We start from the raw sequence: 25,831 nt of genomic DNA, 5'->3' as shown, positions 1-25,831 counted from the left end.
CAGTTGTAATATTCTGTGATGCTCACATGATGCTCCACTTCACTGATTACGACTAATTTTAATTGTTCGGCGGCCATCATAAATTTAACTTAGCTATTCCGAGAAACTAAACATCGTTATTAACGTTCAATAAAATAAATGAGTTGGCCAAGATTTCATACCTGAAGTTCAAAGTTTTTGACTGTCCAAAGTTTTGTCAACTTATACAGATCATTGCTCCTAAGGGTCAATCAATTTGTAATTCCAGGTATGCCAAGATTCATTCGAAGTTGGAATTCCAATATGCCAAGTATTATTCTTCCAAGTGTGGAATAATGCATGCTTCACCCAGCGGCAGACTCTGAAATGGCTTCATGATATTAACCTCAAACATACTAGATTCGAGCTCTATATAAAAAAAAAATTTTATTTGACTTTTCTAACTTGAAGTCGATTAATCCTTTCAAATAAATTCGCTATATATTATGGAAGAACTTAAATTTGATTTAAAATACTTAACAGAAAAACGAAAAACGGAGTGTAAGATACAGAGGGAAAACTTGCATGAATTTATTCGTGTGTTCAAACCAGTGAAACCAAAGCAATCAAAGATCTTCAGTTCCTCTGGTATGAGGAACGTCTTTGTGAGACAAGTTTGTGCGCCGATACCTACATGGCAGCAGCTTGTGTCCTTTTATGCGCCGTATCTACGGCCCACGCCCTGGTTTTTTAATGCTAAATAGTTTTTATTCAAACAACCCATTTCTGTTTAATCTATCGACATTAAAACATTTCCTTCAAGAAACATAACTTTTTTACAATGAATATTAGATACCTAACCTATAGACTCATTTAAAATAGCATTGTGTATCATTTTCTATAGAACATTCATAAGATGCAGAAGGCGTAGTTAGGTTAACCGATGGTGATGGGAGCGCTGAACAAGGTCGTGTGTGGGTGCCGCCGACGGTGTTCCCGGGAGCTGCACCGAGGAGGATCATTGTAGCCGAGGCACTGCCGTCATGTGGACTTGTGTGAGTTATCCTAGCCTGAAATAGTCATTTCATCGTCAGTGTGTCTATGAAACTTTTATATAGGGATTTTTTCAATTGTAAAATGAGACTGGGAATTTATACCATGTTTTTATCATGTTCTTTTTGCTACATTTAATAATTCACATGAAGTATATGGAAGAATATCAATCCAGTCTCGGAGCTCGCCTTTTCCATCGTAATTATGGACGCTAACTGTAATCCTAAAATTTGATCAACTATCCATTGAGAAATTTGCGGTCTGGTGTTACTGAAAAAAGTGATAATATTTGCAATAAAATTCTAGGCCTGTTTGGAAATTACATTACGAGGTCCATAAGCTACAAATATCAGCTCCTTCATCGCCGACATGGTCATCGCGAATTAAGATATAGCTAAGGTTTCCTTCATCGTCTGTTGAGCAGCCCAAGTTCCCCAGTATTTATTTGTTATCCATTAAAAGGACACAACGCCATGAAATAATAAAAACTCCACAAATCGATAAGAATACCTGGCTTCATTCAACAAATTGTTTAGTCAAACTTTTTCGACGATCACCGTTCATTTTTGTTTTCATTGGAAACTTAGGCACTTAAGGGCCGTTATCAATTCTGAAACAGAGGGTGTTAATTTCGAAAAAATAATTGTATAAATCCAATTAAACGCAAGCCATTCAACAAAACGTATTAATGGCTCATTTAAACACTGAACGATATCCTCGCAAATGACCATCGCCTTTGATTGATCGCGATTCCGTTAATTTCGCACAGCTTATTTTGGCGACAATTGGTGTACGGTACTTACAACTTATCAGTTATTTGCAACTTACATGATTACTTTTTTTTCTGGATTTTTTTCATTTGAAACTTTTATTTGAATATACATGTGATGATTCGTTTGCGTGAGCTAATATGATTTACCCGGCTTAGTGATATGACTTTTTATTAGAATTTCTAATAACAGTCGAAAATTATTGGAAAACTTCAAATTACCAATGATGTATATTTGTCTGAATGAAAATTGCAACTGAAATTCGAGTTTTAATGGAAGCCTAACATTAGTCAGATTTACGTTTCAAATTTGGAACAATGCCTTCTAGAGCAGACACTTGTACTACTAGCAATATTTACCTGTAAATGTATGGACGATATATGAACTGTGTTACGCTTAGCCCAACGTACATGAGCAACCTCATGGTAAGCTGCTGTTGATGCTTTAAGATTGCTCTTTGAATGACAGTTGCTATCGGCTTCTAAACCATACGAACAAATTATTTGCTTTGGCCCCTGCTGCTTGGTTATACAACTTATTTTCTTTAGCACTAGTCAGCACTTTATATTCATTTCTCCTATTATTCTTCTACCCGCCAGACTTTGATGATAATGGCCGCGGTAGCGGTGGCGAGCGGAGCGCAACTTTACGTCTCTGCACCAGCGGTAAACTTTAGTGAAATTTTTATCAGCGTAGGCCGGTTCATCATTAACATATTAGAAATTTTCTATGAGAATTAAGTATTCTTTTGAGAAAGGTCTCTCGATAGCACTCACAAAATTTACTTATAAAATATTTATTTAAAAAATGGCACTAAAGGCTCTGAAATTTGTGTAAAATTATATCAATAATTATAATGGTAGAAGCACATGTCTGCAACTTATTTAATTTTCGCTTGCTATTAAACTTATGTGTAACGTGTCCTCGAAGTTCGTTTGAACCAGACGCTACGATAATTGCTTCGTAGAATAATAGTTGCTTGGAAGGTAATGAGAATGTAAAAAAATTTAAATCGACACATTCACTAGCAAAAACTGACATAACATTTTCCACTAAAGAAATAATTTAATGGTTTACAAACAAAGGGTCGGGGCCAGTATCATCGCGGCAGCTCTGGCTCCTACAACTACGGCTACAACACCGGCGACGGCGTCGCTAAAGTCGAAGTGAAGCGACCGGACGGGTCGGTTGTGGGCTCCTACAGGTAAAGTAAAAAATCGTACAGTAAGTACAGGTAAAAATCGCCTCCTAATCGTAAAGACATTTTTTTGATTTCACGCGCCCCTCAGGGGGGACTTCTGAAGCGTGTCTGTGCTCGTCAGAAGTCCTATGGAATTTCGCGCTCCTAGGGCGATTGTTCCTGAGCTCCCCACCGCTAAGCTCGCGGTGTCTGACTGCGGGTTTCAGTTGTGGGGTTAAGTTATTATATAGGTAAGATTCCTTACATTTCCCTTCTCTGTCTCTCTCGTGCGGGCGGCCGATGTTCCGTGTAAGCGACCTCTTGTTCGAGTGTCGTCCTTTCTGTTGATTTTCACCTGTCCCTCCTTGTCACTTCATCTCATTGAGATGCTAACGCTGCTTCCTTCCAGCCAGCTTCAGCGGGCTGGACAATAATATTATTGAGACCTTCTGCCCCCTTGTGGGTGATGAACAACGTGTGATTTGAGACTCTTTCGATAATTGAGACCTTCCACCTCTTTGGTGACGTTCATCTTGACTTTCGATGCGAGATAGCTAAATAGCTGAAGCACTAGTAAACATTTGGCCACTTAACTAACTCGATTTCACGATATGAGACATTTATTATTGCGATTCTGAGCGACAAAATTCTTGAAAAGAATTATGAGAGAATTGCGCAAAGCGAGAACAATAATCTAAAATATTAATTCGACCACTGAATGAAGTGCGTAACGCCTTTATGAAACGATAAATCCTATTGTAATTCGTAATAAAAAAAATTGGCCAACACGCCAATATTGAAGGGTAAATTAAATAAGCGCACCAAACCCATTCAGGAAACGGCTCGATGCCACCATTATGAAATCATTTCAGTTGTAATGAATTTTCAGCGACCTCGCGCTCTTCATTCCACATTCTCGTCAATCAAGTTTTGGCATTGCGCGTTATAAAAATTCAATATTTATGAAACCTCGAATTAATTCTTTTGCAGATATTTCGATCCTAACGGGAAGCAGATAGTCCGCTCGTACGTGGCAGACTCGAAAGGTTTCCGCATTCTCGGCAACGATCTGCCAATCTCTCCTGACACTCCGGCAGCGGCCATCGTGGGAGCCCCTGCCCTCACGGCGCCTGTGGAGGGCGCTGCAAATGAAGTTGTCGATTCATCAATAAATCCTTCAAAACGTTTCAACACCGTTGATATCGCGCACATCAACACTCAGCCATTGCTAAGACACTACTACCAGCAACAGACTGTCTTCCAACAGCAAAATGATCTTTTGAAACAGCAGCAACGAATCATTGAAGAACAACAGCAACAACTTGCGTCTCTCAGGAACACGAATGTCGTCTATTCGCCGGCCACAAACATTCAGCGAACAGTGAATGACTTTATTCAATACAACACCATAGATGAAACAGAACAGAACGACGCTCCGTACTACTTCAACCCTCTGAGTTACAACTACGACTTCCCGGCAGGCTTCGCTTATGGCGGCGGTCTCGTCAGAGTCGAACCTCGGCAGGTCATCGGCGTCCAGCAGGCCAACGTTCAGGTAAGTTATCTTCCACGATGGAAAGTGACTATGGAGACTAAAATATAATTTTCTTCTGAATTTAGGGTTGACGTTAATAAATTTTGAGATTGTCTAATACCTAAGCCTGACTGAAGGAAATGGGAATTACACTCGTCATTTATGATTGAAATGAGTATAACATATTTCTTCGGCGTATTGAAGATCAACCACCATTATTAACAACTACTTATATTTCCAGACCAATTTCTCCAATTTAATCTCGGACAAATACACCCTGACAAAATTAACATGAACCTATTGAACCTTGAAGGAGCCGTTGGCGGTGGGCCGCAGCGACGCAGTCCCCAGTCACCGCCTGCCACCGCTGGAGGTGGTGTCGCGCTTCTCTCGGCGCAACAGACCGACCTTCGTGGCTGGACGCACCTAAATTTACATTACTGACGCGAATAATTCCTCTTTTTAGAGAGCTAGCTCTCACTGAAGGCATACTCACACAAGGGCATTACGTAATTTGGAGCAATACATGTCCGTATAAAAAGATTTTCATTCAAAATTATGCAGTAATCATTACTAGATCAACAATCTCGCGATTGTTTCACTTTTCAGCGGACATTCCAAGTCATGACTGATTGTTTCGAACACAGAGTTGGATTGAAAAATACCACATCATTTCAATTAATCGGAAATTATCGTTAAGAACCCTGATTTGTCCAGCACTTGGGGCATTTTCATTGCTGGAACGATGGAGGGTTTAATATATTGAACCATCAGGACATTAATATTGGAAGGATTCAGAAGGGCTCAGCATCAAACGAGTCAAATCATTCACACGTGCAGAGCGAAGATATTATTTGAGTGAAGATTTTCTTATAAAGAAGCGTTCATAAGAGGATAAGTATATCAGACCAAAAAATTAAGCAATGCTTGATTTTGTGACACATCAGGTCATGAAACTTGGCGATCGAGAGAAGGAAACTAAATCTTAAGAGATTACGGAAGTACAACTACCAAATCCTGCTACAATATAGCTTTAACCACATTTAGTAATCAAATCGATTAAAAAGTTTTCACAGCGCCTGAGAATTATACTTCTTACTTATAATCATCTTTGGGTTAAAGCAGATGACAGGAAACCACATTAGCATAAACGCACCTCGTTACGCTCATCCATAACTGGAAATTCAAGCGAATTGAAGAACTCGTATAATGAAATAAAACAGCCGAGGTATCAAAAATAGTTGTATTGATTTCCTTATGAATAATAAGCCTTCAAGTAATCGCCGCTGAGCAACGTAGATACACTCTTATTATGATTAAGAAGAGAACGTCCCAGCCAACACGAATGTCTCTGACCATTACTTTTAAAATATATGTTTCAACCAATAAATTAATGGAAGATAAAATGGACATTGCTAAACTAAACTGAACACTTAAGTTGGTAAATTATACGGGTATAGGACACATACTTAACTAAATCCCGAACGTCTATCGCCGATACAAGTAAATAAGATCGTCCCGATGTTTAATACACGTTTCTATCTTTCAAATGCTCGCACATTGAAACAAGTAGCAATTATTTTACATACAAAATAAACTAATATTTGTAATTCGCAAATTTTAAATATATCCAAGTCGTAGTACATATTGGTCAGCAGACTAATGAAACCTCTACGCCCGAGGAGCATCAAGATCATTTCCACGGCATGACCGACAATTTCCAGCCAATTCTGGACGTTACAACTAGTAATCCTATACAATACCAGGCAAGAGATTCACAAGTGGCAAGTCAAGACTACTGAACCTAGACAGCGAGCAAATCAAGCGAGTCTACATTACAGAACTTATTCCGAGCGCACTGTAGCCACAAATTTAAACAGGAATGGGACATCGTGAGCAAAGCAAAAATTGGAATAAATATTTTCCCTGAGCATGAATAGTTACCGACAAGAATGGAAGTTCGAGCTAGAGCTATAATTTAAGCAAGGAAGCACAGTATAATTCTCCAGTAAAAAAAACTCGTTTTCAAAAAATATGCGAGGAGAAATAGCAAGTGGCCGAGTTCAGAATGGATACAACGAACCTAAACCTAGGTAATAATGACGAAAATACATAGCTGAGCCTTTTTCTCTATCATCACAATTTACAATACCACTTGATATATCACACAACAGGTCACTTGTCTATAACGCAACAGCTCACTTGTCACGGTTTGTCATGAACGGTATCACGCAATTCAAAATAAAAACACAATGACGCGGCCTTAAAAAGAAATTTACGTCAAATAATATGCTGACAAAGCGAGCATTAGCTTCCAATAGCGCTTCTCAGGTACGTACGCGATTAGTATCAACCCTTCCGCGGGTAAGCATAGAAATATGAAAACATTTCAATTTCTTCTGCCAGAGAAAGAAAATAGGAATAATTGCAATATATGCATTTTCGAAATTTTGCATGTCGGTAGAGTATACCGCAGTTGCAGAATTTATTAAATGCGGTCCCTACGCTGGAAGATATTTACATGATTAAATTTCAAGTATACAAATGTTAGGGGTTGCTATCTAACATCAATTCAATTTCATCAAGTTAACTATTGCTATTTCTGTCCGTATAAGAGAATGCGGAAAAACTTCAATTTCGTTGTTCGTGTCACAACTTGCACGTGAATGCCCGTCCTTTAATTTTTAGGCATGGTATGGGGCCATACTATGGTACGATGGTCACATAATTCGCAATTGGCAGAGGCATGAAAACGTAGCCTCAAATACAAACTGGGGTCATGCTGGGATATTTGTAGAGACCGTAAATGGTAACTTGCCCGCAAAAGGGTTCTAAATGGCGCGGTATATATTTAACACCTACATAAATTAAGATTACGACGTAACGTGAAGCAGATCTTTGGCAACACAATATTTTCTAAATTGTGAAGGCATGAGTGCAAGATAAATGAGTAAACAACAGGATCTTAGTAAGTCATGATGAAGATATTGATAACCATTAACAAATCAGAGTTGTGGTACCTCCAGAACTCGACGATAATCCAGTCTAGTAAAAGCGTTGACTGTCGGCAAAGTCGACTTCAGAATCAAGTTATATTAACCCGCAAAAAGTCGAGGATAAATCGTGCAAAAAAGACAGCAGAGTCTAAAAATTTTCGTAAAACAAGTAAATAACGAAGCACACTAACACCAACTAGCAACGGATGAGCGAAACAAAGCATAGTTTCGTTATAAAAGTCGCGTATATTTCTGCGTAACTTTTTTACCACAATTTCGTGGTGACATCCTATCACTACTAGTTCCAATACAGTTGACTTTTGAGCTACGATGATCGCGACTTCCATCAGTACGAATTTGGAACATGAATGTAATTGCTAATAAAATTAACGATAAACATGCCAATCGGAGCCAAGAAGTTTGTGATTAAATGAAGTTCATTTCAACTACAAGTATAACTAAATAAAATTAATGTGAGAATATATGCAGAAAACGACAACCGAAGTACTGTCATCAGCTTAATATCGTCATCGGCGCTCGTGGCTGTTCCGAAAAAATTAAGATAATTGCGACATAAAAGAATGAGTACAAACACGAAAATGAGGAATTATACCACTAACCTGATAACAGGGAAGAACAAAAGGCTTAAATAAGAAGTATACAACATAACGGTGATAACAAAATGAAATTAACTGATACCCATATAAGTAAAATCTGTGCTAACTATAGTATAATAATATCAATAGGCATGGGAAAATGACAAGGATTTAACTACCTCTTATGACGATAAAAAACTACAAGGGGGCAGCCCAGTACTGGTATCCTCGCAACAAGAGTAATAAACGCACGTAAACAACTCAATATTTTAAATATTTTAGCTCTAATTTCTAGAGTTTAAGATTATTATTGAGAGTCGTTGATACAAATACGGCTTAAAACCTCGATGATCGTTACAATACTCATTTAATTATTGCAGCGCAGTGCAAGCTGACGTAAAAACAATATAAATCATCTCTGGTCGACGTTATTATATCTCTAGTCAACCTCGTGTAAAAAAAAGTCAGGAATTGAAATGTCCGTTTAGATGATAAGGTTAACAGTAATGAGACGAGTTGGAGAGATAAGTAAGCAGCTTACTACAAATTGATCGAATTTAAGTAGAGCATAACATTCTAGATAGAAAACTTTCAATTAAAAAATGCACGTCTACGTTTTGCATGAAGGTATTTTATCGCATGCAAGCATCAAGTTTTTAATACCTTCATTAATTCAAATATAAACTTAACATGTAAATGGAACCAATTATATCTTCAATACCAAAATGTTCACCGTAAAGAAGAAAAACTGGAAAAATTTGTAAAAGTATACATTGGCAGAGATGTGGACTTTGTCATTTAAAATGCATCTAGGAAGATGATACATAAAAGCGGTTATACGATAGACGTATTCGTTAGTTTTAAGTCATTGTTGAAAATCGAGTAAGAAGTGCAATAGTTTAACACGTCTCACGGATGTTCTATTATGACAGGGGTCAGAGTGATGCAATGAGCTACTGTACACAAGTGGCTATTGCACATTAAATGTTAACATAAAAAGCAGTACATTAATCAATAGAAAATACTGTACAGTGAAATATTTCTATATTCAAGACTGTCTCAATTCTGAACTCTCTTCTGCCGACATAGTCTTCAACGCATCTCCTTCAGACTGTCGCTGATAGTTACCAAGTTCTTCTGTGTTAAACGCCTCTTTTTCAGCCTTAGTTTTACCGGGACTTAGGCATTCATTGGGTTCATCGGCATCGTCGTTTATGGTCGTATTTAAATCGGTGCCGCTGTCGCCGATGTATTCCTCGGCTTTCACGGCCACTTCGATGCTGCAGTTGCGCAATGATGCGCGCAGAACCGCATCCTCCTCTTCAGTCAGCATCCTGCGACCACTGTTTAGGTTAGGATTTCGGTCAGTAGTCAAGCTGAGCCCGTCTTCGGTGGGCAAAGCAGGAGCTGCTCCGCAGTATTCAGATGCACGTTGGCGATGCTCAGGAGAAGGGCAGTCATCAGATGGGTCCGTGTAATGAGAGTGGCACTCGCTGCATCGTTCGTCTGAGTGCGAAGCCACCAAAACTCTGCGGAGGTCGTCAGGTATGGAAGACAGAAGCGTGTTGAGCTGTGCCTCTAGTTTTGTAATTGTGTTGTCCTCCACGGCGGCCAAGGTGCGAGCCGCGCTCAGCTTGTGCCGAACTCTCAAGATGAGGTCGACCTTTTCAACCTCCCCATGGCTCAACATCCACGACTCCAAATCCTGTTATTAATTTAGAGTAAATAACTTGTCCTTTTCCATCAAATTTAAATAGGAGTTCCACATAAAGTAGTAGATCAAAAGATATAAGTTTAATGAATCTTGTACGTATTTCAATAGCAAAAACCGATAAGGAAAAAATAATATTACAGAACTGTAGGCTTCGGAATACGCAATTATTCAAAACGAGAAAATTTCTTAAGATCATCAAGTTTTTCTTGATCAACTAACCGCCTCACTGAGCGCCTGCAAGTGTAGAGCTGTGAGCTTCTCGCTGATTTCTCTATAGCGCGCATTGAACCAAACTGAGAAATTCACGCACCGGAAAAACCTGTAAGAATGCGAACAAAGGGTGAGCGCATTATGTGTAAAAAAATATGTTGGATGAGGAGATTATGGATAACGAAAATTAAAAAGTTAATTCCGAATCAACCAAATTAAAACGAGATTAAGCAGCTAATTCAACCCAGTAAATGGGTTAACCCTTAAGACTATAACCTTGCTGTGGTCGCATGCAAAAACTAACCAATTTATCACCTTTTCGTTCGGTTTCGTCACGGTCGATTTTCGTAGGCGTGGATTACATACATGTGTAATTACATACATGTGTAATTATTTTGTAATTTTGTAATTATTCTTAACAATTTTGATTTGTGAGTAGTATCCTATTTACTTTATTTTGTACTTATGTTGACGTTAATTCCATCACTCAATTCGCCTTTTAACTTGATAATGAATGATAGAAACATTCGAAACGTCATTAACGAAATAAAAATGTCCATCGGTAACCTGATTTTCGATTTGCCAGTTCAAACTAAAAATATTGTTTGATATATCGAAAAAACTGATAAGAAAATTGCGAATAAAACAAATTCTCTGGTCTTCAATGAAACCTGCTTGAAAGAAGAAATTCTGCCAACCTATACTAACATGTGTAATTACATACATATGTAATTACATATGTACTACATATATATGTAATCCACGTGACCACTGTAGGGTTATTATCCCAAAGGTAACAGGTACCCAGAATTCGTTTAGGGACAACAACCCGAGGCAAAGCTGAAAGCACCGCCTTCGATGGCTGCCAACTGCCATTCACCAGTGACAATGAGGAATGAACTGAGTTTCCCGAAGGCTAAAACGCACTGCTAGCTCCTCCTCACAACTCGGTCCACGACTGTGTCCACATATTGTAGACCAATAAAAAAATTTTTCATGCCAGCAACGTCAATAATCAATTCGTAATTAGAAATACTTAAAATCCTAATAATTAAGAAAAAATTCAGCCATCACACCAAGGCGAAAAAATGACAAACTTGTGCAGCACAGCAGCCCGTTGACATTGCAAAACTCAATTCAACGAGCAGTGCACATCCGCCATGATAAAACAGGTTAGGTAATAAATATATTATTTCGCAGTACGCACCTTCTGTATAGACCTTCCCAGTCGCCTTTGATGCCGGACGTGAGTTGTGGTCCGGCCGTCTCTAGAGTCGCCAGGAATTCGTCGGGGTTGAACGGACGTAAGCTTGGGGTTCCCTGTGAACGAAGAGTTAATATGAAAATTATGGAATACTTTAGTATTGATTTGGTGTCAAAGCGCTAACAGTGAATTTAAAAAATATACCATATGTAATTTGTGGCATTTCAGTTATAAAATATGAACGAGCCTTTCAATGATCCACAAGTTGAACTTAACTAAAAAATCTTTATTAGTATATCTTTTGACTGTTAGGAAATTTTAATACAAAATAAAAAAAACTCTTTTGAAAAATTATTACGAGGCGTCAAGTACATCGAATATATGTAAAAAAAACGTGACGTATAATCAGTTAAGTTTGTTATTTTAATATCTATCATTATTATTATTTCCACATCAATTAGGCAGTTTAAGGAGGATATCATTTATCGTTTACGAAGGATATCGTTTGGTACCTTCAACAAAATACTTCAGTAAAACAATGTTTTTAGAGAAAAGTCACTAATTCGTAATCCTTAGCTTCATAATGTTCTAAGCGTTCATCAACGTTTTCTTACCACGGCACGCTCGTAATTCTGACCTTATAAGGCGATATGTTGCGGTGCAGGGGCATGAGGCACGCTCGTAATTCTGACCTTATAAGGCGATATGTTGCGGTGCAGGGGCATGAGGGACGCTCGTAATTCTGACCTTATAAGGCGATATGTTGCGGTGCAGGGGCATGAGGGACGCTCATAATTCTGACCTTATAAGGCGATATGTTGCGGTGCAGGGGCATGAGCGACGCGACGTAGCGCTCCAAGGGGATCATGAAGCTCTGGGTGAGCTCAAGGAGATGGCGTCTCAGCAGCGCGCTTTGCACCTCCATGGGTCGGTTTGTTTGCACGCCTCTCATCACTACTTTGCTCAGGCTCTGCGAAAAATAGAAAATAGTCAAAGATTTATTTACCATCGTAGGTTTGTTTGGTACTGAAAAAGATTATCTATTCTTGAACCTATCGCGGTCGAGTTGTTATAAATGGTAACTTGAATAGCAGCCAAATATGGAATTATGACTGGACAGAAAAATTAAAATATATGAATGAAATTTATAGATGAAAACGAAATTTAGATCATAATAGTATGTATATCATATGATACAGTACATTAAACATAACAAGCAGGAGTAATATTAATTACAATAATAAACTGAATAAGAGAATGATTCCAATTTCCACCAGACTTTTCCCACAGGAATTCCTCACCTTGTCAGGCTGGAGGTGAGGTCTAAATTTAGTGTAGACGCCGGGCTTGTGGTCTAAACAGCGCAGCTGCTTCCTGCCGCCCTTACTTTTGCTGGGACTGCCATTCAAAGCTGCACATACAGAAATATTAGAGAAACTGCGAAAAACACTAATTTTGCGTAACATTGAAAATGAGATCCACATTTAATAATGAATATTAAATTTAGCTCAATCAAGCACTGTTTGAAAGTTGCTTTAAATAAGATCAGAAGCACATATTTGAGGTCATGGCACTGACGTTCTTCCAGCGGACGCACGACGTGCGGCCAGTGGTGCAGGGTCTTGGCGAAGAAGGGGTTGGTGACGCCCAGCATGACGTTGGGAGGCGCCGTGGTGCGGGTCGTGTACTCTTTGAACTCTGAGTCGTGGATCGTGAAGAATGGACGGAAGTCTCCGCTGTACTTCAACGGAGCGATAAGACTGCACAAACAGCATCCATGAATTAAAATATAACTCGTGCAAAATGCAAGCAAATATTGTGTAAGATCGGAAAACTCGTCATCAAGACAGCTGCTAAGATGTAAAGGAAATAGTAGACATAGGAAACAAACGTAGTCAATTCAACATCAATGATATCAATGTGGGTCAACACAATACATGAGGCAGAGCTGGTAATGTCTAGTATCACGTCACATGCGGCATTGGTGAAATCAGAATTCAAGTCCCAACACTTGTAACTGAAATAAAACGAAGAGATGTACCGTCAATAAAAACACGACCTGGCAAACAATAACTTGCGAAGAAACATTGGTCAGTGAGAGACCAATTTTCACCGTAAACGTCAAGACAAGCTTTATTTGGCCATCATTAATAGTAGTACGTGAATTAGGCGTGACATGGCACGTAAATTAATTGTGGCACGTGAATTAGTCATGACCAGGCACGTAAATTCATCGTGGCACGTGAATTAGCCATGACCAGGCACGTAAATTAATCGTGGTACGTGAATTAGTCGCGAGCAAGAGACCTGCGTAGCGCGTGGACAGTATTGGACGCGGTCGTGGGAGTGGCCGCCATGACCACGAGGGGCTCAGCGGTGAGCACCAACTCCCACAGCAGCTGCACCTGGCACACCAGCCCGGACAGCACCCGGAACACCTGACAACACAAGCCAGCTGTGCTCATTTGTGATGGATCAATGCGTAAGTAAATATGTACTCAGGAACAGGGAACAGAACACGTGATCACAAAATTTTTCCTGTTGCCATTAATTGCTACGCACTTAAATAAATAGGCTCGAATTGCAATCGGTACGGGTAAGTAACATATAGGTAATTTTGACTGCAGTTTAATATAAGGGTCATCGAAGTATCTGAAATATCTTTTTCGCCCATGTTATCTACAATGTAACAAAAAAAACAAATTTAACAATCAGCGCGCCAGACCTGCACTTGATTAGGAGTCGGGACATTCAGAGACGGTGAAATCGGCGCCACCAGGAAGGCCGGCTTGTCGGCGGTGCAAGGAAGCCTTGTGTGAAGAACCTGCCCCAGCAGGGGGAGTGCCAGGGCTTCTCCTGGCACTGGGGGCGGCCACTGGTCGAGGTTATGACACGCCGCTTCTATACTCGCGGCCCCACAGTCGAAGTATTCGGGCGCGAGCACCTCAAGCACGCGCGTGAAGAGCCCCACTAGTGGCAGCACCGACAGCACCACCACGCTCTGCACAAGCGGCATCGTCAGTTTAGTTGTTAGTTTAGTAGCCAAAATATTTACTACGGATTCAGCTATTTAGCTATCTTGCTCCGAACGTCAAGATGAACATCACCAAAGAGGTGGAAGGTCTCAGTTATCGCAATATTCTCAAATCAAAATTTGTTCATCAAATTGTGCATCGTCAATAGTTGACACTAGCGGGAGGCGACAAAATAATGAGTATTGAAATTCATCATACGTACCGGTACTAGTTACTATTCTGCGGTGTCGAATGTGTTTGTAAATAGGGTTATACTGCGACTAAATTGTGCCCGTACTGCGTGATCTAAAAATTCATGATCAAGTTGCAGGAGCTGCACAATGTCTCAAAATTTTGAGATGAGTTCCGATGACGAATTTGTTGTGAACACGACCGAAAGCATTGTAATTTAGACGAAATCGAAAGCATTTTAAATTAAGCGTAGTCACGAAATAATGCAGAAAACAGGGTTGATGTTACCTAAATTCAATAGAAGCTGGAAAACAAACTCAAGAGGAAGAATTCAAGAAAGCTCGAGCCCCGATGTAGCATCACGCATCTCCGCTTTTTTTATGGTTAGGCTAATTATCAATAATAAATAAAAATCGCTAAACACCTTACAAACTATTTAAATCTAAATAAGTCAACACTGACCTAACTTCACCACCTCAAATAACCGAGGATTTTACGCAAGAAAAAATGCACACGGTGGCAAATTTTGGGCATCGCGAAGACTTACCTTCTGAAAATATCCTCTCTTGAGTGTCTTGTCCTTGACTTGTCTGAAGTAAACATAACCATACATGTAGCCTTCGTCAATCTGCAATACGGCAAAGACAAGTTTCAGGGCTGTTTCATAAGTAGGATTTATTTTGTAAGGCTCACAACAAAAATGAACTGAAGACATTAGTAACAGAAGAAAAACAGGAGTAAATAACAAATAAATTAGGATGAAACGCACATAAATAGAAAACATATTAGCGTTTCCATAATCAATTAAGCGTAGTAGGTATTGAAGGATTCCTGGTATATGAAGAATTAGGTCATGATGAAACCTTCGACTTGATGTAGGTATGCCCAGGCACTCAAACTAATGCAAGACCTAGTTTCAATTGGTCAACATTAATTAAGTATATAAAAAAATACTCAAATTTTAAATAGTACAAGAGACACATAAGCCAAAGTGTATTGAGAAATATCCAGCAGTGCATATGTTAGATACAAAGCAAAAATGCCCTGACCTGGTCAGGAGGGGGACAGGTTGTGGTGTAGTGCAGGAGAGCAGGAGGCAGCGCAGCAGCAGTGCAGGCAGAACTCCTGATACGGAAGCTGAACTGAACGTTGCCCATGACGCCGCTGTTGCTGTCAGGGAACGAGAGGTAGCACACGTTGCTGCGCTCGCTCTCAGTCAGCACGCGGTCACCAGGGTAGATCATCTGGACAATCACGGCCTTTGATATACTTTAACGCACTATGATATTGGTAACAATATTAATAAACTACGAAGCATTTATCGTGGCGTCTGGTTCAAACGAACTTCGAGGGCAGGCCACACACATGAAAGGATGGGAACGGATAAAATTACTAAGCACTAGATTCATAGGCTATACGAAATAGTTCCGTAGGCGCCGACGAAACATCTGCAACGGAGGAGCCAAAGTTACGGAAGCCGGCAGACTGTTCCAGATTCTGGCGGCGGCGACCGGGAACGCTGTGTCGCCGACGGTAGGTAGACGTGTTGATGGTACGACGAGGTCCGCTGTTGATGACGAACGCAACCACCAAGGCAGATCTCACGGAAGGCTGCAGACCTTCCGTGAGATAAGGAAACGCCAGACCGTGAATGCATCGGAACGTCAGAACAGCGACCTTGAACTGCGTGCGCTGCTGAATGCGCAGCCAGTGAAGATCGCGGAATATCGGCGTCATATGGTCGAATTTTCGCTTATTGTACACGAGTCGAGCAGCAGCGTTGATTACGGATCGCAGTTTCTTGAGTGTCGTGTTCGGAAGTCCATAAAGTGAGGCATTACCATAGTCCAAAGTGGTCAGAACGAGTGCCACAAGGCCCCAAGGACCGGCCTCGAAAGACAGCGGCTGATGTTACGTACTCGTATTCATCGCAGAGCGCCAAATCAAGCGGTAGTGACTGTTCATTGAAAGTTCCGAGTCCAGCAGAATGCCGAGGTTGCAAACTGCGGACGCAGGCATGACGAACTCGTTGCCCACGCGAACAGGGCCGGAAGCTGATAGTGGCGCTGAGCAGTCGCAAACCAAATAAAGTTGGTTTTTGATGCATTGAGCTGGAGCCGGTTGGAGCGCATCCAGTCTGAGACAGCTTCCGTGCAGGCAGACATTCGATCCTGAAAAGCTGCGGCGTGAGCCATAAATTTGGGTGTCGTCGGCAAACATATGCGGATTCAAACTATGTGAATCGATAATATACAATACGTCGACAGTATATAACAGGAAGAGGTACGGGCCGAGAACTGATCCCTGTGATATGCCGCAAGTGACCAACGATGAGCGTAGCGGTAGAAGAAGAGTTCCCGCGTCGAACGCATTGGAATCTATTGCTGAGATAGGACTGGAACCACCGAAGCACTGCCGCGCAGGCCGAATGGTGCGTCAAGTCAACGCAATAAAGTGGTGTGGTCAACCGTGTCAAGCGGCTGACAGGTCGAGTAAAACTCGACCTGTCAGCCTAGTGCCGCAATGTCGCCGCGGTCCACTGCACGCAGAATGTCTGAAAGCACCTTCATCACAGCGGTTTCCGTTGAATGGAGATGACGGTATGCAGACGAGGCGAGGCATGATACCGGACGGCTAAAGATGGTTGTTCAGCTGTCGCGCCACAACGCGTTCCAGGAGTTTCGACAAAATCGACAGGTTGGAGATGGGGCGATATGATTTGGGATCGGATAATCAAGGTCTGGTTTTTTTAATAGAGGCGTAAATGACAAATGAATTCGGCGTAACATCAGGTGTATGAATGAGAGCTGAACATACAGAGAACATCGATGCACGAATACAGTGACGAGCGTAAATGAATGTACCTACCTACTTTCTTGAAACGTTTTCGTATGGGAGACGACGATCGATCAAACTTAAACACCAAGTTCGATGCTAAGGGAATTTTGAAAATTACTCATGTATAGTCAAATACTAAGGCTACTTAGATGATCAAAAAATCATCTTGGTCTGAAACCAATACTTGAAATGAAATAACTTTGTATAGTACATCTTTAATTGACTTTATCAATTTTTGTAATTCATGCCAGGAATTTGCAAGACTTATCAGATCTATTAATATCAAAGACATATATAAATTAGTCAGCGCATCTCATTGCGCATCAACGAAATAGAGCAAGGTTTAAATGAGAATTTGTTTTCGTGGAGATTTTTCAACCCGAAATAAAAAATATTGAGATAAACGCATAAAGCTTCTATGCCTTCAGAACTAGCCTACTCTTTGTACAGAGTGTTTTGGTTTAATTTACTGATTTGGTTATGTAATAAATGCCAAACAATCTTTCATTCATTGTATTAAACTTTTTAGTTTTAGTAAGCACCGAAGAGCAGAGTTCATCTTTGCCCAGGTAGCTTAACCTAAATTTCCCCTTGTTGACGACCATAGCACAGTTGGCATCGTCTGCCCCTGGATACGGTGAAGGGTGGCATTCAACGCACATAGATGATCATTTATCGGGAACCATTCCACCAAAGTTGCCCTGCACTGCCTTACTCGATCAACTCACAAGCTTTCTTTGTACTATTTACCTAGGCGTCATATTAACACATGTGAAGACGACCATTCATCACCTGTGAATATATTCATTCTATAGTTATGCGTATCGGTTCATTCACATATTCTGCTCAAGAAAACCACCTTCGAAGCGAAAATGTTACCGTCTGAAATGACGGTAAGTTCACTCCATCGTAATGACGATTTTTCCATAGATAAATTTCGAAGGCATATACAACGGAAAAACTTCGAAAAAAAATTCGCTTTGATAGGCCAATGAGAATCAAGGGTTTCCCCAATACTTGTAAAGAATACTTAACAGTGGTACGTGAATTTGACCTTAACTTCCAAGTTTTCTCTTGCACACTCAGTGTTTCGTAGTTATCCGGACAAATGATCACCGATTAGAGCAAAATTCTTGTAGAACGGTTCGCGATTATGTTTGCAGTATTTTGAATGTTAAACTAGAATCACACACAAAATGAAAGCGTTTAGTGCAAAATAACTGGAATCGTTGCACATGGCTGAAATTTTGTACATCAGCTGTGCACATTAATCATCGTTCCTTTTGCGGTATGTTCGCCTCGCATTACTCAAGTGTTCACATCCATTGAGCTCATATGACGTAAGCAGAGCTGATGAATCGCATAATGCAAGGTCCGATCAATTTCTCGCTGGGAACCTCAACACTATTCATTCATGCACTTTCGAAATAAACTTGTGCAAATTACAGAAGAAAACAAACATCATCATAGAAACTGTGAAAAAGACAGACGCGCTATAGAGAAAACTTAGAACAGTTTGCATCAAGCGAGTTACTGAAGTTAAAGTAACTGAACTTAAAGTAACTTCACATCCACGTTCACATCCACGTATGCTATGATTTCTTGCCAGCTTGTTAGATCGTAACCGCAGTAAACATAGGCGTGTTAAGAAACGCAATCACAGGCGCAAAACGAACAAAGGTTAGCGGTAAAAGAAACGATAGCAGTCGTGAAGCCCCACCGAGTTCACCTTGATGACGCACGCGTTCGAAGTAACGGGCGTCGATCGGCATGCACGTTGCTGCTGGCCTTCAGGTGCTTGTGTTGGTAAGGCGGATTATTAGTGATCTAACGGGCGAACTAAGAAGAGAAGCAAGCAAGTGCCGAGCAAGTAAGCGTGACACTCATGACGACGTTGTGCGTGAAATTGGCGCATGCAATGATGATTAAAGCTATGCTGCTACGCTAAAATGAACTACAAAAATACTACAGGCTGATGAAAATCTTTTGAGTAAACAAGCACCAGGAATTCTGTGTAATTTTACAGAATAAATGTTTCTGGGTTCAATATTATCGACGACACGGCACCGAAACGTCATTTCATCTACATTTATGTACAAAGTAGCACTACGTTTATTGACGCAAGCTTCCGTTAACGGTTAGCATCAGCTTTAAATAAGCTCATTGGCTGCAAAATTGGTTATATATAAAGTGGGAAAAAATCCTCAAATTGCTAGATCATATGAAAATTGAAGTGTAAAAAATAATAACATTGCAAAAAAATATAAATGCAGTAATATGAACTGAAAGATAACAGTTTTCAGCTACGGTATAGCATTTGTAAAACATCCAGTGCAAAAAAAGTTGCCGTTAAGCCAAGGACTTCTAGGATAACTTAACTATACAGCCTTGAGGCAAATATGTACGTGTATTGCAATAAAAGCTTTCAATTTTCCAACAACATTTCAGTTAGATATGTTTCTATAAATAGGTGTGAATGACGTATATTTGTGGATGATATCTATACGTAAATGTCAATAGTAAATGATGTTAATGCAACTCATTCGGTAGTACCTATATGATTCTGCTTAATGTGTTTCAAGTCTGTCCTCAACTCTGTCATTGAGCTTAGCACCATGAGAAAGCACAAGTCTGACATCAACAAAGTGTAAGCCTCCCTCCCTTCCCCCCCATATCTAAGACAAACCATGCCCAAATTAAAAAAAAAAAGGATGATAGAGTTGATAGGTATGGTCTTTATGAATCGAATGATATGTCTCTCATTGCTGTAGCTTGAAAACTGTAGGAATAGTAGTTTTAAGATATGGCGTTTTTTTGGATTTTTAAATTGTTCGGGGTAGCCAAATAAAGTAAAATTCATTGATAACAGAAGAGTATGCCAAAAAAGGCTTGATTTTGTTGCCCAAGCTTTCCCATTGCCAATTATTTGTATTCATGGTACCAGCACGCATCTTTAGACCTATTTGTGTCCAATTTAACGTGAATAATAAGCTTTAAATGTGACTTTTTATGTATAAATATATGCATAAAATATTCATTTTACATAACTTTACAACTGCATAACGCAAAAACTATTGCATGTACATCCCTGGTAGCACCTAGCTTTAGAATAGAATAGAATAGAAGTGTCGGCGTTGAAGAAATAGGCCCATGGCCTGTTTCCGACTATATTATTTTTCGCAGCATGTTAACAGGCAATCTAAAAACTCGCATTTAAACCAGACCGGTTCAAAACTGTCATTGGTTGGAAATATATGCAGGACTTTCATTTGGTCCGTAAGGTGCTAGGCATTTGAAGACTGAACATACGACTTAATAACTTTTTCTAGTTTTTTCGTAAACGCGTTCATTAGTTGGAGCGTCAACGGTGTCGTAAGGGAGGCTGTTCCACATGTCGGTGACTCGAAGCGAGAAGAAATGTTGTCGCTTGGATGATTTGCAACAATTTTCCTTGCAGAGAATAAGAATAACCGTTTGAAAAGGAAATCATAAGTTCTCTTATTTTTCGTTTTCACAGTTGATAATGAAAACAATCATGAAAGCGGAAATACTGTTTATTGTGAGACGATTCTCAAAGTCCATATTATTTTATTAAACATGGAGCATTATGTATAAAATAAAAGAATTTTCATTCAAAACCGTTAATCGATATTTCTAATTACATATATCACTTTCAGTACGACGTTAACTGAAAATAATTACACCTGGCAGAGCACGGTTGTGGTGAATCGATAAAATTTCGCTCCAAATAAAGTTATTTGAAAATTTTTAACGGAATGAATCGAAATAGTAGGGATGATTTTAACATACTTAAATATATGACGAACAGCCAGAAGTATTTTCCACTATTGTCGGATAGCAAGAGTTGGAATAACAGAATAACATCTCAATCACGTCGACAATTTATTTTTGTGAAGGTAACATATTCCCAAAGCCCTGACATAGAAAGCTTGATAATTATCTATCATTCCATAATATTCACATTTAGAATCATTAGTAAACAAATTTTGAAGAGCTTGCTTACAGGAGACATCAGCCATCAATAGCCCTTTCTTCGGTAGCTTGGATCCGTTCTCATCTCCTCGAGTTGTTGAGCGCCCTTCTACATAAGCATTGGCTACGCCTATCTCACAGCTTCCTAACGATTGGCTCCACCAAATGATTGCTTCATATCGTTGTGCATGCGTTCCATTTGCATTGACCATTCTTGAGGGCTTTGGTAATCTTGGATAGGACTCCTGGCGCCGGCATTAGGACTTTGCCTTCCATAATGAGCAAAAGAAGTTTCAGCATTCTGATCGTTTTCACTTTTCACGTAAGTGTTAATGTCAGTCAGCAAATCTATAGTAGATCTTATCTCGAGCCCAGGAGGTGTCGCTTCTAAGTGACTGAAGAGCTGGAGGAGAACGTTCTCAAGCGACGATATCCACTGGCTCTGTTCCAACGTGTCTCCATGATGATCCTACCCTCCAGGGCGAGGCGGATTCCGATTCCGATTTAGGTGGTCATAAGCTTACTAACGTTGTTATTTCTCAAGCTATTTTTGCTCTTCTTATAACATTTTTTTAATTTCGGCTTATTCCTATGCTTGACGTGCAGCGTCGACAGCCATTTTCAAAGATCTATTGATAGCTACATCGAGATCTTTCAGCGTACTGTTGAACGACTTGAGTGAAATCATCTCGGGGTGGCGGAACATAGCTTGCAGTGTTGCATCCGAACAGTTTTGCAAGTGTTCAAATCCAAGCCTGAACTGCGCCTTAGTTTCAGGATCTGTGGGCGGCTGCGGATGATAATAGGCAGTTGATGTGGACAGCTGCTAAGATTCCAAATTCTGTTGAGGTTACTTGGGATCACGAGTTTCGTTCGCACTGAAGCGCATGGCAGATCCCGATGTCGTCTAGCGCCTCGACCGGCCGCTGCTGTTCTTGGAGGCCTTCTGAGATGACTGGAGGTCTTGCATCGTTGGCGAAATTTCCAGCTTCGTAATTCGCACGTAAAATATCACTGGTTGTCAGTTTTGATTCAAGTCAGCGCTGGTATAGCCGAGCGACGAAATTGAGTTCCGAAATTTGAGCGCTTTATTCCTTTTACTGCCATTAAATTGTTCGCGGAAGGCACGACAGATAACCATGCAGCTGGTAGCATGGTTACGCACATTTCAATTCTCTTTCTTAGTTTCAATAACTCCCAATTCGTTCAATAATTTCGAGATTTTGTTCAAACAATTGGGAGATTTCAAAATCTAAATCAATCATGATATGTGAAAAAATATCGATGAATATATATTTTCTTCAATCTGTTTAGCTTGCTGATCGCAAGGTAAGTAAAAATATGTAAGTTCAACAAGAACTGAACTGCACTTTGACTGAAAATTTTTTAATGTTCGTATTCTGAAGCGTATAATAAAGACCATCACGATGAGAAAGCTCGTGAGCAAAAATATCAAGTTCCTTGACACTGTTTACTCCCCAATCAAATTTTTTTTAGAAACAGAATACAATAAAGGCTGGATTTTTGCCCAATGAACCTTTTGCATGTTCCTGAAGCACAAAAAATTAGAAATAAATCAAATTCCAGACCAAACTTTTCAGAAAAGTCTTCAAGTCAATTTTGGTGGCAACAACTGCAGATACAATTTTCCATTTAAAATTAACAACTGCAGATACAAATTTTAAATTAAATACTATGGCATTAAGGGATCATCAGAGCGAGAACTTCTTGTTTCAAAACGCAGCAGTAGTAAGTAAGTTCGGAATAACAGCTAACTCATCAAGCTTTTAAGTAAATGAGAATGATTATTTGAACTAACGCAAAATGATTATTGTCAGTAAGAATCAGGAAAGTTCGAATTGGCTGCTCTATAATATTTTAATCAACAGATATCTTGATTAACACATTATCTAAAGAAGTAGAAGTGCCTGCCTTGAAAAACCTAGCGAATGAGTTCAAGAGGTCATAAGTTGGTCTTTATAACGCCATATAACTGATGCCACATAATTGAAATAGTGCGCAATATTATATCTCTTAACATGAATTAATTTATCCTGGTTGTGTTTTGCTCTCAGGAAATGATGCATAAATGCAATAAAATGAATAGCCGCATTTACCGGTCGTTATGAACGTGAAATGAACATCAGTGTACCTACATTTAATATAACATAACATAACATAATGATGTCGGCGCTGAAATGTAGGCCTGATGTGGCCTGTCGCCGATTCTTTTCCTTTTCGTGCCTTGTTCATAGACCTAAACTCGTGTCATTTGACCGGATCTTTTCATGACTGACGATAGTTTGAAGTAGCTACTAGACTTCCACCGGGTTCGATAAGGAGCTAGGCATTTCAAATCTGAACATATATTTTTCCATAGCTTTATCTAGTCTGTTCTTGAACGCGTTCATACTTGGAGCTCCAACGATGTCATCGGGGAGGCTGTTCCACATGTCGGTGATTCGAAGCGGGAAGAAATTTTGTCGCGTGGAGAAGTTGCAGCGCAATTTTTTTAGCTTATAGCCGTGGCCCCTGGGGTTGGTTCTTGTTTCAAATTCTAGTAACCCTTCAGGGACCTTGTATAGACCATGAGTATACTTGTATACTTCAATGAGGTCCCCACGCAGACGTCGATAACTGGGGCTTGGAAGCTTCATAATCTTCAATCTTTCTTCATAGGACTTGCCCTTCAAGCCTGAAATTATCCTTGTTGCACGTCTCTGAACATTCTCTATTAAATTTCTGTCCTTTTCAAATCTCGGTGACCACACAACGTTTCCAAACTCTAGACTCGGGCGTACGTCGGGTTACTTAGTCGGCGTTATGTCGGGTTACTTGGGGGATTGGATAACAGTTGAGGTACGGCAATAATGGGTTTAAACCAGTGGTTCCCAAAGTGGGCGATATCGCCCCCCTAGGGCCGATGAAAAGATTTTGGGGGGCGGTAGGGAAGAAGAGGGCGGTTGGGGGGCGATAGGGGGGCGACAATCCGAAGTCAAAGTCAGAAGTTAAAAAGTTTGTTTGACGATTTGTACACAACACGTGCAGCACATGACTCCCAGCGATGGTTTTGTCACACAGATCTGTTTTTAGCCTCTCCTGGGTTTACGTCTCGACGGTCTCGGACAAATTAACGGCCGGACTCGCGTCCGGTCTCACTTCCAATTGCCAAATTCAATGATCAAGGAATATCTCTCAAACTAATGAACTTAACTTGATGAAACTTAGTACACGCATTAATTACATTAGGATCTAACAATAATGTTTAGGTTGTGAAAATTGCTTGAATTTTGCCATCGTTTGTTTTTGTCATAGTTGTATGGCAATACGGGCCAAAATTCACAGTGATCAAGTAATTTCTTCCAAACTCGTTTAGCTCGTGAAATTTTTTTCGATTGCGCCTTAGTTCGCGAGTTTTTTCGCCTTCATTCGTGATTTAAACAGCAATACGTGTTTATTTAAATTCGCAATAATCAAGAAATTTTTTCCAAACTGCTGAACAGATTTGAACGAAAATTAGTATTTAAATACCTAACCTCAGCAACTGTGATGTTTAGCTCGTTACGGTGATGTTTAGCTTGTTACAATTTTTTCGGTTTGCCTTCGTTTGCCAGTTATACGGCCTTATACGGCTCTCTTGGTTAAACCGGCCGGTAGAAAAGCCGGTCGTTCCTCCAATATCTGTATAACTCGCGAACGAAAGCAAAATAAAAAAATTGTCACAAGCGAAACATCACTGTTGAGAGGTTAGGTATTTATATACAAAGTTTCATTGAAATTTGTTCTGTAGCTTGGAAGAAATTTTTTGATCGCCTCGAATTTAAAAGTGACAAATTACCCGGCGATACGGGCCGAATATAGGGAAGTGTGAAATCAAGAATGACGGTGAAATGGAAAAAAATTGCAAACAAAGGTAAAATCTACAAAAAATTATAAGCTAAAAAAATCACCGTTTGGTAGTTAGGAATGTATATTCAAAATTTCGTTCATATCTGTTCAATAGTTTGGAAGAAATTCTTTGATCACTACGAATTTCGGCCTGTTTCGCAATATACGCGTAACTCACGAATGGAAGTGACATTTTAAAAAATTACAAGCTAAATAACACCATTAGGTTCTCATGAATACATGTTCCAAGTTTCATAGAGCTGCGTTCATTAGTTTTGGAGATACTACTTGATAATTGAATTTGGAGATTGGTCGAGAGACCGGCCACGAGTCCGGCCGTAAATTCGCCCGAGACGTCCTAGGTTTCTAGTGCTGAAACAGTTGAAACAGCTGAAAAACATATTGGTTGACTAAATGGGGTTCTATTTGTGAAATACACATTTGTGTTTAGCCTTTCTCTTTTAAATTGCAGCGTCCTAAATTTCAAGGAAGAGGCGCATGTCTGTGGGGGGCGCTAGAAATTCACTAGGGAGCCAAAGGGGGCGCCAGCCTGAAAAAGTTTGGGAACCACTGGTTTAAACAGAAGTGATGGCAAGTTTATGCTGTGCATGACTTGTATGTCTTTTATAATATAATTGCATAAACTACGATACATGTATCCATACTGTCCTCGGAAATGAATATTTAGTAA

General features: G+C 39.9%; 2 protein-coding genes across 2 annotated transcripts; one reads left to right on the top strand and one right to left on the bottom strand.

The window, feature by feature from the left end:
* The first annotated feature begins 956 nt into the window (after window positions 1–956).
* On the top strand, window positions 957–5,733 carry LOC108673355. The gene is made up of 5 exons (XM_018161170.1): window positions 957–1,013; window positions 2,381–2,446; window positions 2,867–2,985; window positions 3,952–4,516; window positions 4,809–5,733. The coding sequence occupies exons 1-5, from the start codon at window positions 1,002–1,004 to the stop codon at window positions 4,923–4,925; spliced, it is 879 nt and encodes a 292-aa protein (XP_018016659.1). The 5' UTR covers window positions 957–1,001; the 3' UTR covers window positions 4,926–5,733.
* On the bottom strand, window positions 5,725–15,680 carry LOC108673354 (protein DENND6A). Its single transcript, XM_018161169.2, has 10 exons — window positions 15,471–15,680; window positions 14,969–15,049; window positions 13,941–14,216; window positions 13,523–13,653; window positions 12,794–12,975; window positions 12,517–12,626; window positions 12,018–12,185; window positions 11,219–11,331; window positions 10,021–10,120; window positions 5,725–9,792 (listed from the first exon to the last, which is right to left on the bottom strand). Exons 1-10 carry the CDS (start codon window positions 15,663–15,665, stop codon window positions 9,136–9,138), a joined length of 2,013 nt encoding a protein of 670 aa, XP_018016658.1. The 5' UTR covers window positions 15,666–15,680; the 3' UTR covers window positions 5,725–9,135.
* Between the last annotated feature and the right edge of the window lie 10,151 nt (window positions 15,681–25,831).

This window comes from Hyalella azteca, unplaced genomic scaffold (genome assembly GCF_000764305.2).
Source record: "Hyalella azteca isolate HAZT.00-mixed unplaced genomic scaffold, Hazt_2.0.2 contig13371, whole genome shotgun sequence".
NCBI lineage: Eukaryota > Metazoa > Arthropoda > Malacostraca > Amphipoda > Hyalellidae > Hyalella > Hyalella azteca.
This window is presented reverse-complemented; position numbering and strand designations above follow the sequence as displayed.

What these genes read in the sequence shown, in the direction of transcription:
- LOC108673354 (XM_018161169.2), bottom strand. Translation starts at nt 15,665, where the DNA reads ATGATCTACCCTGGTGACCGCGTGCTGACTGAGAGCGAGCGCAGCAAC. An exon ending in CGTGCGTCCGCTGGAAGAAC is followed by an intron (nt 12,627 to 12,793) that starts GTCAGTGCCATG and finishes CTGTATGTGCAG; the next exon opens with CTTTGAATGGCAGTCCCAGC. An exon ending in TGCAGGCGCTCAGTGAGGCG is followed by an intron (nt 9,793 to 10,020) that starts GTTAGTTGATCA and finishes AATTAATAACAG; the next exon opens with GATTTGGAGTCGTGGATGTT.
- LOC108673355 (XM_018161170.1), top strand. An exon ending in TTTACGTCTCTGCACCAGCG is followed by an intron (nt 2,447 to 2,866) that starts GTAAACTTTAGT and finishes TTACAAACAAAG; the next exon opens with GGTCGGGGCCAGTATCATCG. An exon ending in TCCAGCAGGCCAACGTTCAG is followed by an intron (nt 4,517 to 4,808) that starts GTAAGTTATCTT and finishes TGAACCTTGAAG; the next exon opens with GAGCCGTTGGCGGTGGGCCG.